Source organism: Leptonotus elevatus, chromosome 6 (assembly GCF_054856555.1).
Source record: "Leptonotus elevatus isolate MCC_2025b chromosome 6, RoL_Lele_1.0, whole genome shotgun sequence".
In the NCBI taxonomy this organism is placed as follows: Eukaryota; Metazoa; Chordata; class Actinopteri; order Syngnathiformes; family Syngnathidae; genus Leptonotus; species Leptonotus elevatus.
Genome location: NC_141244.1, coordinates 17,612,650 through 17,630,279, shown reverse-complemented (window position 1 = coordinate 17,630,279; position 17,630 = coordinate 17,612,650). Strand labels below are relative to the sequence as shown.

The 17,630-nt window shown below is 39.7% G+C and overlaps 1 protein-coding gene across 1 annotated transcript in view; it reads right to left on the bottom strand.

Annotated features, from left to right (window-relative positions):
• chrnb2 (cholinergic receptor, nicotinic, beta 2) overlaps positions 1–17,630 on the bottom strand; it is a 29,817-nt gene that overhangs the window by 10,497 nt on the left and 1,690 nt on the right. Inside the window, exons 2-4 of the mRNA XM_086078383.1 lie at positions 6,719–6,864; positions 3,882–3,926; positions 1,023–1,132 (exon numbers count right to left, since the gene is read on the bottom strand). Of these exons, the coding sequence (XP_085934509.1) occupies positions 1,023–1,132; positions 3,882–3,926; positions 6,719–6,864 (301 nt within the window). The remainder of the gene's footprint in view (positions 1–1,022; positions 1,133–3,881; positions 3,927–6,718; positions 6,865–17,630) is intronic.

Sequence of the window (17,630 nt, the reverse complement as noted above, 5' to 3'; positions counted from 1 at the left end):
TCTTTAATTGTAAACTTGAGAATTGACCCTAATCAATTACACTTTGATGTTTATTTCCTTTCAGAGTTCTCTACTATGTTTTCTCTGATCAGGTAATAAGGATTTTTTTCATTTGGTTTCCATGAAAACTGGGACCCTCGCCAGATGATTTCCCACATTGCTGACATTTACACAGGAAGCAAGGGGGGGTTAAATCTAAAATGTAAAACACACGAGATGAGTGATGGGAATGGACTACTCAATAAATGTAATGCAAAAATGTATTGTGTCCAAAGTGCTACAGTTGATAAGGGAAGTGCATACACAAAAGGAAAGATTATGAAAAGGTCAATTAAAACATGCAGGGTGACCATTTTGTGCAATAGGCGGCACAATTACTGTGCGCTAGTATGATGAATGCCTATGTGAAAAATCATAATTAAAAAGAAACTCCATAAAGTGCATTACACCACGTGTGATCTTCATCCTAATTAAAGTGCTGTCGATTCCAGTTAATGCATTTGTTTCAGTAAGGAGGACCTGCATGTTAGGACACTTTTTAATTATATATATATATATATATATATATATATATATATATATATATATATATATTATTATTATTATTATTTTTAAACAAAGTAACATAAATTGGTAGCTAATGTGATTCAGTTAGCAAATCGTTTTCTTTAACGATGCAACATGTTATTTCTATCTCCAGTGGGGAAAAATATCCAAACAAAGTCTGTTCTCTTCTAGCTTGCACATGGCGGTGTCAAAGTGTTTTCATGCATGCGCCTGAGTTACTAATCGCACCAGATGAGCAGGCTGGCACCTTACCTAGCAGACCCCCCCCCCCACCCACCCTCACCCCCCACCATGCAGCCTGTCCACTTGTGTGTGCGTGCATGCGTGCGGATGGACAAATGAGGCAAAGTGCTTTGAGAGCAGTTAACGTAGAGAGGTTACCCTGCATGAATGCCCGCCATTTAGCCTGCGCTGCGTGAGTTTATTTACTTATTTTTTTTTTTTGGAACACTCACTTGTTGTAGAGCACCACGTCAGGCAGCCAGATGTGTTTGGAGGGCAGCCTGACCTTCATCATGCCGTCAAACTCCTCGGGGACCCAAGTCAGGCGGTAGTCCTGCCACTCCTGAGGGCCGGTTTTCAAAACAAGAGCAACAGGCGCAATGTCACACATCAGCACTGGGAGGACATCTTGAGAGGTGAGAGGAAAGAGTTTGTCTCTCCTTCTTTAAATCATCAGCGTGACGTCGGCGTGACCGACGCGCAGTCGTCCGGTTCGCTTTTTACAAGGGAGGCTTGAGCCCAAGCAATTCGCTTGATTAAATTGTGACCACGGTGTTGTTGTTATAGTCTTGAACGCGTTTGGCATGTTTTGGGTCACTCGTAGCGGTCGAGTGCGGCTGGGCTGGACAATTGTAACTGCACATCCACTACAGTAGGTGGCAGTGGCGGTCTCATTGTCAGAGAGAGTGTGCAAGGAGTATTAACGCCTCTGCGCAGATGTGCTTTTCATTTTTAGAGAAACGTCTCGCGGCAGGGAGTCGGGGGCCGCAAAATATTTTCGTCTTCCTGGGTGGGTTAACAAAAATAATGAGAAGCACTGCTCAAGTGTGAAACTTGATGAACCCTAAAAAGCTCTCTAATGATCCACATGTGCTTGTTTTTCTTTTTTCCAACACTAACAGTGAGAATCACTCAAGAGGCTACACTTTTGTTAATGTGGAAATTCACTGCCCTCAGTTGTCCTCTTTAAAAGTGAAGCTGGCTTCTTCTTTTTTTTTTACGGTGTAAATTATGGGCTACAAATGTGATTAGTCAGATGTGTAGTACAGTAACTTACTTGCAATTCGTTGCTTATTCTCCAAAGATAATAATAATAATTATTATTATTATTATTTATTAAATATGGAAGCCTCAAGACCCTCAAGGAAGCTGTACAACAGTTAAAAAATTCTACAGATTTAATAAAATCATGACCAAAAAAAAACCTAATAAAATATCCAGGTCTTCTTTTCCTCAAGCGTCTTCACGTATTGGCCCGTGACTTAAAATATTTCTTTCATAAAAGCTTATGGGTAACATAAAAAATGGTTGTCAGAAGTAACCTAAAGAATGAGATCAATGTTCCAGCAAGGCACCTTTCCTAAGCATTTTTTTAGAATTGGAGCAACCATGTGACAAAATGACAGCAAATAAGGCGAGTTTCAATTTTATGTGCATTTTCTTTACTTCATAACTAATATGTTACAGTTCAATTATTTATTCAATTTAGTTCATTCTAATTGTACAAAAACTGCACATTAATGAAACCTCCTGTACGATTGGGTTGCATTCCTAGCCAAACATTTTTTTTTTTTAGACCACATAATGTTTGGTTTTAGTTTATTTACAGTCTTTGGTCTACTTGAGGTTTCTCCATGTGTAAAGTAACTTGAGATAAACTCTATTTTGAATTGTCGTTATATAAATATTAAATACAATTGAATTGAACTCACTGCAGTACATTTACCTCAACGTTAAGTTGGTATTTAAAATATCTTTATGTATGTAAAATGAAACTGGCTTGTTAAAGGAGAAGTCGGGTCAAAATAGTGGAAATATAATACTTTCTAGGTGCCCCCATTTGTGATTAAGATTGTGTTTGTGGAATAATAATTCAAAAGATAAAGCCACATTTTATCTCGCACTAGCCCCTGTTATCACCTAAAACTGACGACAACGTGTCTTCGGGCTCGCATTGCGAACGTCACATGGCCAAACCTAGAAAAACGGGTGAGCCGAGACGTTCGTAAAGGCAAGGAATTTATTTTTATTTTTGAATTCCCCTTTAATTTGGTACGTCACAGTCATTTGTAATTTCTCTAAAACTTAACTCAGTTTCATGTAAACGGTTGACATAACTATTTTGGAATCCAACATTTTTTTTTGTGTGTGGTATATGGCCACACAGGGGCTTGAGGTTTCACACGGCCAAGCTGCAGCTGTGATGCATCCTGCTCATCACCATTCGTCCCGGCTCGCGACAGGCGGCCTTGGTTGCCCGCCGTTCTCATCCAAAGAGCATTGACGGCTCGCTTACATGTCGTAAATCCTTGCCCTCACTCAGCCGCTACTGTGTGCACATTGTGCGTCAATCTGTAAATAATCCAATCATGAATTATGTGGAAATGACATGCCAGTCATTGGCTTTCATGTGTGGATCCATATTTATGTGCACGTTGTCCTAATTTGCGCGCACACTTCGCTGTCAGAAGAAAACATAAATCTGGCTGTCATTGCATGCACTGCTCAAGGTGCAGTCTTTATTTTAATGAAATCGGAGCCTTGAACGACGGTAAATCTAATTTTCAAAGATAACAATGCCCAGTTTTGAGTGACACTGTCAGAGGGATTAATTGAATAATATTATTGATCGTTTTTGCAACCGCAACTAATAAACACAGTTTTGCGGCTGCATTATTTTCTTACATAATTGTATTTACAGCTGTCAAATCTAAATACTATGGCAGATTAGGAGATGGTCAGAGCTCAGTCACTGTCACATTAGTCAGCGCTTTCACATGCTGAGTCACTAAAAAGGACAGACTCACAAAGTAAACACCCACTGTGTCATAAGATCCTCTTTTGTAACATGATACATCCACCCTGACGTACATCCCAGTGGAAAGGAGAGATATTTTTAAATTTGCGACAATATATTTTTTTGTATTTCATAAGAAAGGCAGATGCTTTGTTAACTTATCTGGTACCGCTGTACATGCATTTGTATTTCATCTATAAGAATTGTTTCATTTGTTTATTGGCATAAGGATGCTTCCACCTCATTAGACCTAATGCGCGTGTGCATGTTTGTGTATTTAAGAGTGAAGGGTCACCTGTGTCAGCCAGACATTTGTGGTCATCACCTGCTCACGTTCATGCTGCGGAAGAAGAACAGGAGATACACATTTTAAGATGATTGTAAAACTATAGTTGGCCAGTATCAATTTAGCATATGGTACCGCCGAATCGCGATAACACTTACCTTCAACAACTTTTTTTAAATTAATTATTTTAACCAGTCCACTTCAAACAGTCACTCATCCTGCCTACTTTCCCAGCTGCTCAGTAACTACCAGGGGAATGCTAGGCACTAAGCTAACTTGCTCTGAGTCCGCACCAGCTACAAGCTAGCGATAGCTAACACAGCTAAACGCTGTCCTTTCATGGTGCGGATCCGCTCTTAAAGTTACGAATCCTTGCCTCCGCATGGCAGAAAAGATGCTTAACTTGTGACAAGTACCGTCAAGAAGATGGAGAAGCCATGCTAACCGCTAACACCTGAAGAATATCTGCTCAGGTCGGTGGTACAATATACTTTGGACAGAAATCTGGCTTGAACTGCATTACAGCATTTGTAATTTAGGGGTCCCAAACATGACGTACAAAACTCACTTGATAGCACACAAATTAGCCCCTAACAGCAGTTTCACAAATCCACATAAAAAAAAACTGCCATTTTGGTATGAAGCAGTCATTTTGGGTGAATTCCAGCCAGGGCTTGTACTTGGACAAAATCCTACGAGGGAATTCACTCATTCATTTGATGTGTGGCAGCAAAGTTAGATGATTTGCTATAAAGCGGGATTCTTATCCTAAAGGAAAAGCTCCCTAAATACACAAAGATATTATGTATCCGTTTTATTAAATCAGCGGAGTTTAACTTTATTCGCAAAGATCTCACATACTGCACAGAATTCAATCAAAGATAAGGAATTTAGCTCGGCTAATTAGCACTTGACTTCCTGGGATTTACATCATTAGACTGCCTCATTTTCAGCTCTCACTATAAGAGCTGACCACAAATCACTTTTTGCAGTCGGGAAAATCAATTTAAGTGCCGTATAGCAGTAGTCAGCGTCAGTGCATTAATACTTTCCAGATGTAGTCGTTATCGTTGAATTATCACAAATTAGAGACCATTTTGTACAAATCGAATGCAGCATAATGAGTAGAAAGCTGGTGGATTTTGAGGTCATTGGCATATAAGAAATAATATGTATGCCCTAACTTTTGCATCCAAATGATCCCAATTTATCCATCCATTTTGTATAGCGCTTCAAAATCAGCACATTAAATCAATCAAGTTAATGACATCGGCATAAATCAAAGATGAGTCGTACACACTCCTTGTTTTTATTAACATAATAATAAAAATTTTTTGCATTACATCTATTCAAAACTAGCCATAACAATGATAATAACCAAAAGCAGGGCCTATTGTGTATGTAATATGATGGAAGATTATTGGAGCAGCCAACTGTCTAGTATCAGAGAGTATGAAAATAAGCTTGTTGTGGATGACAATAGCGGTTAGCCTTGCTAGCTTCTACTGTTCTGGTCACCGCTTGTTTCAAAAGATTCGTATCAGCGGCCCGAAGTGAAGCTACATTTTTGTAGACAAACTGTTATGTCCAAAATTGGACGGGCAACGATTGCGTGGTAATGAGAACTTTATTCATACTACAACATGCACTAACCAAAAATTTCATTATAGGTAGCTTTTATTTCTTCTTTTTTTTGTTAGTGTTTAATTTTGCTATTGTGTTAGTGTTTAATATTTTTATTTTTTGGGAAAGTGCTTCGTTTTAGTTCAGGTTTTATTAGTTTTAGTACTGTATTAGTTTGTATTTTCTTTTTTTAATGTATGGAGTATTTGTCGAGTGCAAAATATAAAAAAAGAAAAAGGTCACTAAGTATTGTGTAATTTTGTTCCTTCCTTCTTTTTGTCACAATGCATGTATAGCAATACCAAAATTAATACATTTAAAATTAAAAGCCAAAGGCTCAGCTATGATATTAATTGACAACGACGCAAACGAAGGACATTTTTGCTATTATTTTAGTTAGTTTGGGAAACATTTTTGTTTAAACACAAAAACAAAAAACAAAATTTTTGTTTGATTTATTTTGTTACTTTTTTTTTCAGTTTTAGTTTTAATTATTTTGTTAGTTTTCATTAACTATAATAACCTTGATTGGGACATTTGCTTTATGATAATGTGTCATGATAACCGTTTGTACAACTATTTACCAACAATGGGACCTATAGCACGCTCACTTGAAAATATGCAAATACATGGATGCTTTTATTTGTTTCTATGCCAATCCGGAGAAATGTGTCTTTACGTGACGAAAAAAATATCGACCATTAACTCATTTGCTCCTAAAAACGTATAAATACCTTCTATTTTAAATATTACCAACCTCCCAAGGAGACGTTTTTTTTTATGCTAGTGCATATACAAGCCTCAGAAATGAAGAGAATGCTTGAAGCAATGGTAGCTATTACAAAAACGCCCAGCAGGTGGCAACAGAGTATCCGAGATCAACCAGGGCCATGTTGCAAAGAGCTCTCTTCCCCACTGTTTCAAACTGATTTGTGAATAATGATGAAACTTAGCTATATTCTACTGCTAATTGCTGTAAAATGGAAACTGATGGAAATCTACTTTTTTTTCCTGATGAAAGAGGAGACTTTTTCTTTTGTTTTTTATAGCAATAGAACGCAAAATCAGTCAAAATCCGGGAGCGAAGGGGATTGCTTCAGTGAAAATGGCTGGGAGTGAATGAGTTAATCGATTTCAACTCGACTTTCACCACATTATTGTGTCTTTAGTCATTCCACCGCTATCAGATGTCCAGCGTGCAATGAGAAGTGTCGTATGCTCACCACACTGATGAGTTGGGCCAGCGACACCATGAGCTGCACAGTCACCAGCTCGGAGCCGTTAGTGGCGGGACGGATCAGCTTGTTGTAGTGGGCGGGATTCAAGAGATGTTCCACCAATCGCTCTTCCGTGTCTGCCCCGAGGCTGCCTGCAATGACAGCACATCGTTAGCCACCGCGCAGGAATGTGCCACTTATGTCTGTCTTGGGATTTCGATTGTACTTTCACAAGCATTAGGCAGGGCTGATCTATTTCGCCCAAAAACGCAACCGCTTCCTGTCTTCTCGCTGTCGTGATGACCTCACACTTTCCCTCCGTGCTGTTAACAGGGTTACAATCCCAACCCTGCAATCAGAAGCTTTTAACGGCCTAGCAGGAAAACAAACAAGTCTTGCGATGACTGATTCACACACTCTGGGAGGACATAATGACTTCTTAATGGGATCACACACTTACATAATAGCATCGTGTTTTCACAAGGAAATATAAAAAAAAAGCTATCAAAAGCGAAGTATATTTATAACTTGACTATTTTGTTTTAACATTATCTCTCACGGTTAGGCTTCCTACAGAACATTTTTTTTACATCGTTTTTTACCCTATCAAGACTGTGGCAAAAAGACAATAAAACCTACTTTTTTCATTTTAAAAGCATTTTTGGGTGAATAATTTTCATAGGAGGCTGTTTTCTTTTTTCAAGGTAGCTGGATTCTTTTTGAGTCTTCTTTGTACTCTCCGCTCTTGTTCCGCATGTCACCGCACATATTCATGTGTATTTCCCTCCCGAGCATACGACGGTCCCTTCATCGTTTGATTGGTGCCCTGCAGCACTGAGCCTTGCTCAGCCGAGCGGAATGATAGCCCCTGTCTCGGGATCAATGAGGACTCTATTCCCGCCCCCATCACGCAACCGTCCTCCTTGGCTTTCCCTCCCGCCTTCCACCTTTTTTAACCTCTGCACTCTTTTCCATCCTTTTGCAACATCCGAGACAGCCCGTATGTTCTTTTACTGGCTGTCTCCATCTCGCTCTCATTCTTCCTGTTATCGCCATCTCCTCGGAATGTATTGCTGACGGACGCTGTCCATTTATTAGCTCGTTCCCGTCTAATACAACATCATCAATACGAGGCCTGTCAGTATGTGTGTGTGTGTGTGTGTAGCGTTGGTTTTATTTATGGCATGTGGGTGCCGATATGAGTCCAGTTGTGTGCACATATTCATGGGGGAAATAAGCATTACGGAGCCATATGACTAATGTGCAATACTCCCAGAAGCTCAAGGCAATAAAGAGCACTGTGAGACAGGAAGGAGGAAGCAGTCCACTTAAACAATGATGGAGCAGAACACATTCCCTGCATCTCAGTGCTCATCATGTGGCTGACGCGCAAACTAATATCAGGATACTTGAAAGACTTTTCTTTACAAGCGGGGGGGCTCTTGTGTGGTGATGTTGCAAGATAGTTCATAGGACAGCCAAGGAAGAAGACAGAACTTTTTGGTAAGAATCAGGAAAAAGGTTTAGAGTCAGGTATTTATCAACTGTTTGAGTCTCTATGGAATCAATCAATGGAACCCCGAGATCAAGGTTCATCAATTCCAGTCCTTGAGGTCCGGAGTCCTGCAGGTTTGAGATGTTTCCGCATACCAACACAGCTGATACTAAAGATCAGGATTGTTATCAGGCATGCTAATGAGCTGATTATATGAATCAGGTGTGCTAGTGGGCAGAAACATCTAAAACCTGCAGGACTCCGGACCTCAAGGACCGGAATTGGCGAACCCTGCTAGATTCTAGGGGTCATTAGTACCTCTCCTGTGGATCTCTAAAAATAATGGATAAAATAATATTTATATCAATTAATGATTCAATAAAAAAAATGAATAAATATTCCAAAAATGTCAGTCCAATTTTTTAAGTTGTCAGAAAAAGAGATAGACAAAAGCTTAAAAAAAATAAATAAAAAAATGCCTAAAAATGTCCCAAAGGTGACCACAAAATGTTCAAAAGGGAAAAGGAAAACCAGAAAATGTTCATAAAATTACCAAAAATGTCAGAGAATTGAATAAAAAAGAAAATGTTCAATAAGTAAACGTAAAATGTCCCAAAGAACAAAATAAGAAAATTATCTTAAAATGTCTTTGGAATTGAGAAAAAAAAGTCAGAAAATAGATTTTTTTTAAAGAAGAAAAGAAAACTTCATGAAGTAACTATAAAATGCCCCAAAACAAAACAATGAATCCTGATATTTACCATAAAATGTAAAATTGCCAAAAATGTCAGAACATTAATAGCAAAAAAGGCAGGAAAAAATTTAATGTCCAAAAAGGGAAGAAGAGAGGCATAAAATGACCATATGTCCATAAAATTACAAAAAATGCCAGTAATTTGACAGAAATGCAAAAAAGTCTAAAATGTATGAAAAAAACAATAACAACAATCCAAAAACTAAAAACAAACAGTAGAAGAAAATGAATTGGATCCTGCATATTTTTCTGTTATGGTGCAGCTCAGCACAGCATATTCGATTAACACTAACACACTGTTTCGTTCATCACAATGTTCAAATGTTTTACGGTTCCAGACTGATTTTTTGTTATTTCTTTGGCCTAAAATGGCTCTTTTGACACCAGAATATTAATGGACCCCTCTGTTCATCTCCCCCTACAAATCAGGAAGTTGCCTCTTACGTGTTTCAAAATAAAATGTGTCCCAAGGCCTGTCACAAAACTTAGCAAGACTTGAAAGACTTAGCAAGACTTAGCAAGATCCAAAATCCCACGACGCACTATGTTTTGGGATAACAGGCCTGTCACAGCCTCCGGGAGCATCGTGTAAATGTAGCCTAACTAACAAACAGATGGACAAACAATTTAGCTTTGGCAAAGGCCTGCGCTCGCCTGAGACATTCTTAGTTGGAATATCCAGGCTTTATTGTCATGCAAATCCAGCACGGCCTGCAGTGTGAATCTGTGCGGAAGCGTCTATTTGAAAAAATATTTGTTGTTTGTGCAAAATGGCGGTTTGAATACTGGGTTTAAGCTCAAATGCTAAGTGGCTCTTCCTTAAAAAATAAAATAAAAATGACGGACCGTCTGTGCGGCTATGTCACGCTAAAGGCCGAGCGGAGTGCTTGTAATGTGGCTGCTAGCTAAGGTCTGATCCTGCTTGTTTTCCAGTGCAAATATTGCAAACTTAATGTGACACTATGAATATTTCAGCAGGACTTCCCATTAGACCTCGGAGCGAGAGAACTTACGCACCGCCATGCGTGCACAACCACACACACACACACACACACACACACATACACATACACGAGTGGGTTCACATTATTACTGTGAGGTCTACACAAATGTGGAAAAAATGAGGGCATACGAGAGTTAAATAGAATTAGACTGTAGTGATCATCTCTTTATGAGGGCGATTATAAAAATAGAGTCGCCTTCCCTGCTATGTACTCGCCTAAAGAGGCTTTTTGGCCGTGGCGGGGATCATTATTTGCTCTAATATTCATAAATCAATAACGGTGCACATCCACTGAACTACTGGCAGCGGCCAATTGGCTGTGTGGTGCCAACAGAGCAGAGATATCAATATTGATCGTATCGCACAACGCCAAACCACTGTGCACTAACTGGATGTGAGGATCCGTTGTCTGTGGCGTCAACAAACTCTGCAGCGTGCACATACGTGATGACTGCTCATATGGAGAAGATAAGATAACTCTCTATTGATCTCCACAAGGGAAATTCAAGTGTAATAGCGTGGCAGAGTGAAGCGGCACACAGGTAGAGATGAATAAAAATGTATAAATAAATGATAAAGAATACTCTCTTGTATTTATGCACATTTCTATTCCTTCAAATACTGGCTATCTAAAAAAAAAAAAAAAAAAAAAGGGTTGTTTTGTAGGTCTATTTGCAGGCAAGCCTCCAAATTTGAGAAGAAAAACAAAAACAAAGCAAAAAACATTGAAGGAATTTCTGGCAAGTACTGGCTGTTAAGTACATGTGACAACAATTCACTGTCTTCTTCAAGTCTGGGATATAGCATGGCAGGATGAAAGCCAAATCTTACAAAGACAATAAATAAATACTCTTGAAATCACCCAAACACATGAGGGAAAATGTGTCGTGGTCTGATGAGACCAAGGATGAACTTTTTGGTAGATTTATTTAGGGAATTATGAACACTTCTAAATAGCAGTGAGTTTTAACACTAAACCTTCATAAAATAAAATAAAATGTAAAAACAGGTCTTGGGGCGGACATCTTGAATTTGGGGGCCGCCATCTTGGAATTTATCGTGACCAACAGTATTTTTTAAAAGAGTGGCATTTAAAGAATCTATCAAATGTCATGCTTGTATTTGAACAATTCTTTCTATATTTGAAAGTGAACGTTCCTCTTTCAAGTCATGAACACGTGTCACGAAATTTGACATCTGAATTTTACCCGTCACAGCGAACACATTTTCTGTGCTACATACAAACAAAACATTCTAAATACAGTGGACACTAAAGGTGAAACAAAAAAACTATTTGAATCAGAAAGTCGTTTTGGATTTGACAAAATCCTTGCATTCTTGTATTGTATCGCACCCAATGTATTTTTTTCTATATTTATTAATTAATGTATTTATTAATTTTTGAGGAGCAACTCCCGTTTTTCATGGAAAACACATATGAGTGGATTATTGCCATTTTTTTCCCAAAATTTTTTGGGCTAATAAAAAAAAAAAAATGTAATTATTTTGTAATGTCTGTCAATTATACCCGTACAGACCCAATCCATATAACGGGGGTCCACTGTAAAACCAGTTTTGAACGCAAAGTTTTTGCTGTACTGTAAGTACAGGGGATGTAACGATAACTACAATATCATGATACCGCAATATTAAAAGTACCACAATATCTGCGTTGATATTAAAAGCGGGACATCTGTTATAAAGGCGAGGTTAAATTCCATTTCTGCAGTTCGAGCACCCTCTGGTGGTTAGTTTATTAATGCAGTTTAATTTTAATTAGAAATGTTTTGGCCACTGTGGCGTTTATCGCTCCTATAAAACAGTCATACCAGAAAATATTTTTTAAAAACATTACTTTTGGCGAAAACGTCGATATGGATCTTTTAAATGTAAACTTCCTGGTCCACTTTCACCTAAATTGAACCCTTCCAATCAAAGCCCACCCCCCCATCTACTAGAAAGCTTTCTACCCCTCTGGTGTGTCACTAATGGTAGTGTTGCTCCTGTGATGGCTTCAATCTCGAGTTCAAAGTTCACATCAAGCCTGTCAGTGCGTTTCATGACAATAAAAGCCCCTTAAATCTTAATTAACAACCACGTTGTCCAAGTGAAAACTCTTTCTCTTATCTGGTTCTTCTTGCGGCCCGCTTAAGTTTCTATTAAACCTCTGCTCTCCCTCCGCCGCGCTCTCCTAATCTCCTGGGTTAGCACGGCCGCGCATTCGTCCACACGCTCTCGCGCACACATACGGACACACTCATTACACACATCTGTGCACGTGCGGATGCGATCCCGCTGCAGTGTGTTGGTTAGTCGCTCCAAAAAAGGGATGGCGACGGAAAGTCAATGCAGACACACACATACTGGGAGAGAGGGGGGAGAGATAGGGGGAGGATTGTTGAGATGCTGCAGAGATCAGTGGTGCAGCAGAGCAGTGATGACAGTCTGACTGACTGAGCAGAACTTGCAGCGGTGACGGGGAAATCATTTGTTGTTGCTCACGCACACGCACACGAAAAACGAGGAAGACGTCACGGTGCGACAAACGCATTGTTTGTGTTCAAAATCAAAAAGGACTGTGCAGCGGTGTACAAGAAAAAAACAAGCAGAATGTTGCAATTGTGGATGGCGCATCTGCTTCATAGAGAAGAGGTCCAGGGTTCAAATGTCAGTTTGGATGTTCTCCCTGCGCTCTGAATTTCCTCCTCCCACATTCCAAAAACATGTTATGTTCTTTGAAGCTCTGAATTGTCCATCGGCGTGAATGGTTGCTTGTCTCTATGTGCTTATGATTGGCTGACGACCAATCCATGGTGGTCTCACCCCAAGTCAGCTTCATGGGTACCAGCTCACCCGTGACACTAATCTTGAGAACTCGCAACATAAACAACAAAAAAAAGATGTGAAAAATAAAGTCACTATTTTTGAATTTGTGTCGGCTAAAGATAATATTAAGGTTCATTGTACACACAGTGATGGCGACAAAGTGATATCTATCTTCAAAAACATCAAATTAGAAGAAAATTTCAGCAGTTCTCACTTCGCTCACTACACTCTAAAAACACTTGGGTCAAAAGAAACCCAATTATGGATCAAAAATAGACCAATCCACTTTATGGGTCAATTTGACCCAACTTTCTGGGTTGTTTTATACCAAATTACCCAATTTTTTGACCCAAGTAAAGGATGGGTCCATTTTTGACCCATAGTTGTTGTTTTTTTGACCCAACTGTTTTTAGAGTGTAGTGAGCGAAGTGAGAACTGCTCCTAAAGTAGGAAGTCCTCCGCCACTCAAATAGCAAAAACTGGACTTCAGCGAACATAAATACATAAAGAAAGAAAGAACGAAATAGACTTTCTGAGAACAGTTTTGAGAAGCTTTTGTTAATGAGGTAGAACCACCAGTTGACTTGTCTCACACGTCTGTTTCACACTCGATAACATGCAATTACAACTTAACTTTTAGGCCAAAGTAACAAAAGTATTTTTTTATAACTTAAATTAAAACAAGTATTTATGTTAAGCAAATTGTTATTTTTTTTTTTAAATGCTTTCTTTCATTTTTAACAAAAACTTTATTCTTAAACATAACTGTTAAAAAAAAAAGTAATTTTTGTTGAGCAGGGCTGTCAGCATCACTCTAAAAACAGTTGGGTCAAAAGTTTTGTTTTATTTGTTTTATTCAATTTTTTTCTTTTCGGACACATTATTACAGGTTACATCAATCACATTACATAATTTGCAACATTGACATCCGAAAGATAGGCTGCCGGGTAGGAGCCATGGCTTATTAGTATTTCGTCCCCATCGATTCTTACGAAACGCATCAGTCATATACATTGATTATGATAGTCCTTGATTCATATCGTTATCCATCAATTCCAGACTTATGTCTGCACACTCCTCGCTTCATCTTGAGTACATGTCCGTGTGTAAATTGTGGCTAGTCCCAGTCATTTGGAATTGGTAACTGGGTCCCCAGACACCACCCACAGGAGTCGTAACCCAATTATGGATCAAAAATGGACTGATCCACTTTATGGGTCAATTTGACCCAACTTTCTGGGTTGTTTTATACAAAATTACCCAATTTATTTGCCCCAAGTAAAGGATCTTAGCGATATTTACGAGTTGTTTTACATTAAAAGACCCATTTCTTGACTCAAAGTAGAGGATCGGTCCATTTTTGACCCATAGTTGGGTTATTTTTGAGCCAACTGTTTTTTAGGGTGTAGTAAAGTAACTTGTAATCTAATTGAGTTACTTTTAAAATCAATCAGTAAAGTAACTTTTTCAAGATAACTGTGGCAAAAAATTAAAATGAGAGGAAGTGTGAATATTTACTTTGCAAGTCGCCACTAAATTTTCTGCTTGTGCCCCTAAAATTTTCAGTTACAGGCCACTTTGCTCCTGGTAGATGCGCGTAGGCTGGCGGAACGTTAAGAGGGAGTACTGCGCCACTGTGGGAGTGGTCAAACCCGACTTCAATAATCCATTCAAAGTGACGTGGGCACTTGGAGACCGCCCCCATCCTCGATCGTTCGTGTCCCCCCCCCCCCTTCCACAGCTATGCCAGACTGCAAATTCTACTCGCTTGAAGGCGTTCAACATTGGAGTTTCCACTGTTTAATCTGAGCGTCATCATGCTGTAACCCTTGCATAAGGTCAGCACCGCACCACAGACCTGTTTATTATGCATGGCCCGGCGGGGAAAAGCGAGAGGGAGGTAGGGAAGGGTGTAAGACATCCCCATACGACGGCGTGTAAAACAGGTGCTGAAAATGCCCTTGAGCGTCCTTGCGCAGACGGCAAACGCCGCCGCCGCTCCATATGTACGCGTTCAGCTACGCTAAAGTCTTCAGAATAAAACGTGGCCCGTGTGGGGCGGTTAATTCAAAGACTTAATTCTTCCCCCGTGTCTCCCTTCATCACATGTATTCGCCCTGACGAGACGCGCCGGTGCGTTGGAGCGTGAAACGTCCCATCCGTTTGCCTCGTCTCAGCTCAACGGGATGCTCCGCCATGCCAGCGAGGTCGCCGGCGTCGTCGTTATTAAAAACGGACGTGAGCGGCTGATTATTTCAAAGCACGTGTTGCCTTTTAAAGGTTTTGATGAGTATACGTGTGTGTGAGGCTGTATTCCTCCAAACATGTGTTGGCACATGTTTGTCGTCTGGGAGGATAAGAATGCTAATCAGATTTTCACCCCAAAGGAGGAATGAGTCATGCGTGCTCTGCTGCTTTGTCAGATGCTGCTTAAAGTCACATTTCATTTTGGGAGCAATTTGGTTCCGTCTCTCAGTGCACTCGCATTGAACCGCAACATCATAATAATACAGTCATACCTTGACTTATGAGTTGAATTTGTTCATTGATCGAACTCGCGAATCAGTTTACTTGTCTATCAAATCAATTTTCACAAATTGAAATGAATTTAAATGAGGAGACCATTTTTTTTTAGATAAGATACAAACAATGGTGAGGTGTCCACGCTCAATGTGAAAGCTTGGTTTATAAGCAGATGGTTCTCACCAGGAGAGTTAACCCCTTTTCACGCTGCACTCACTCAGTGTGAAAGGGTCACATAGCAGCGTGGAAGGCACCCATGTTGTTGTCAGCATGCCCACATTTGGAAGTGCTGACGTGGCAGCCTACCAGGAAGTAAAAAAAAAAGAGACTTCTGCCACTGGTTTATACAAGAATCACCTCCACCTCCACAAGATGAATCGTTCGTTGTTGCAAAAGGAAGGCTTTGCTCATTTTGAGAAGAAGAAAGTGGGGAATCCTTCACTGGCGGGAACTTGGAGAGTTTAATCTCGTTCGTGAGCTTCAGTTCCAACAAGACCGCTTTGAGGTATATTTCCGGTTTACGCTGCAGTAACTTGCTGAAACTAATCCTATTTTCATACTACTCTTGTCTTTCTTTGACTTTCTCTTTCAGGTTTTGTGCACTGTACATCCCCCGCTTATTGCTCGCAGTCAATTAAAAAGCTGGCTAACAAATATTAGCATTGGACATCACGGGAGGGATTTACCTTTAAATAACGACATTTTACACACAATTGCTGCTGGATCGCATGCAAACAGGTAAAGTAATAAAACTTACAGATTTGTATTCTGACTAATCTGTGAAAAATGAGCCCTTCTTGTTTCCTGTTCTTGACATTTGCTACTAGTAGTTCTTACGTTGTTCTTTCTAAGCACTTTTTTGTTGTTGCTACTTTTTAATATTTAATATGTTGTGTACGAGATAGATTCGGTCGTGTCTCTGTCCAGCTCTTTTAGCGCAGCATGATTCACATTGACATGTCAATTTCAGCTTTTGTTTGCACTTTTCGCCCGCGTATTTTCACATGTAACATGCCGTCCTTGTTCTTCAAACTTGTTGCACGCTACTAATGCGTCGAGTCTGCTTTGGAGTCTTAAATTCAGCTATGCTGTCTAAAGAAGCACAATATGTCAACAAAGGCCTGCATTCACACGACGACACAATTGGTCTGCGCAAGACTGGCGTGCAAACGAGTTCAGACTGCAAGCCCCCAGGTACAAGCCTCTTGCCGCATCAGAGCCGTAACAGAAGACTTATCCCCCTTTATCCACAGGATCCAGCCAAGCGGGATAATGCGGGTGCACTTTCACACAGCGACACGCCATCCTGTAATCTGATAATTAGATGACGTCATCGCCAGCTTCCGGCGCGTCGTGTTTTAAACTTCCCGATCCATTCCATTCCTAGTCTCCCTTTTTCTCGTTGGTGCCGTTTTTTTCAATTCCTTTTCTCCATAATCCATGAAGCCAATTTAGTCAAGTGCCATTCTTGTCGTTAGAATTGTCCAAAGTGTTTCTGTTAAGATGACAAATTAATTGGTCACTCGGAGGACTTGCCAAGCTGCTGATTGATCAGTTGATTAAGAGCCGTGCCCCAGTACAGATAGAGCATGGGTGAAACCCCTGAACACGATTCCCAGAGGGCCAATTAAGGTGATGCCTTCTTCACTCACTGCCAGTAAATCTTTCTATTAGAAACAACATAGGGAGTATCACTTCTATACACCTCTTACAGTAAGTACTCCAGAAGTGCATTAAGCACGGATGCATTTACTGCTATACAGGGGCGATTCTAGGATCAGAGGTTTGGGGGAAGTGGTTGAAAAGTTTTTGTCAGGATACACAACAAAAATGTAAATGATAAAAGACTCAATTTAGTACTAATACATGTGTGAGTTGGATAGCTAATAGCAGCACATGGGCTGTAGTATGAACATTTGCTAGCTTGAAAAAAAAAAAAATCAGCTAGCGCCTACCTAGCAACATGATTAAACAGTAAATGTAGCAAAAAAGCAACCTGGTAATGGTGTGATGTGTTGGTATTGAGTGGTGAAAGGAAAGATATTTGGCACATATCCTGGTTAAAGCAAGTTAAGTTACACTTTCATTCCATATGATAGGATGTTATAGCTCTATGTAGATCATGCTCAAAAGTAGAGGTGGGAGGGGACAGGTGGATCAATCCATTTCTTAAGTAAAAGGGTGTGTGTTGTATTTTTGTTAAAATGTCACATTTCGACTAAGTACTGTTTTTTTTTAGCTTGATAAAAAAAAAACACAATAAAAAAAACTCTAAAATTTTGTTGGTGCTTGGATTCTCTTTAGGGGTTCTTCAGCA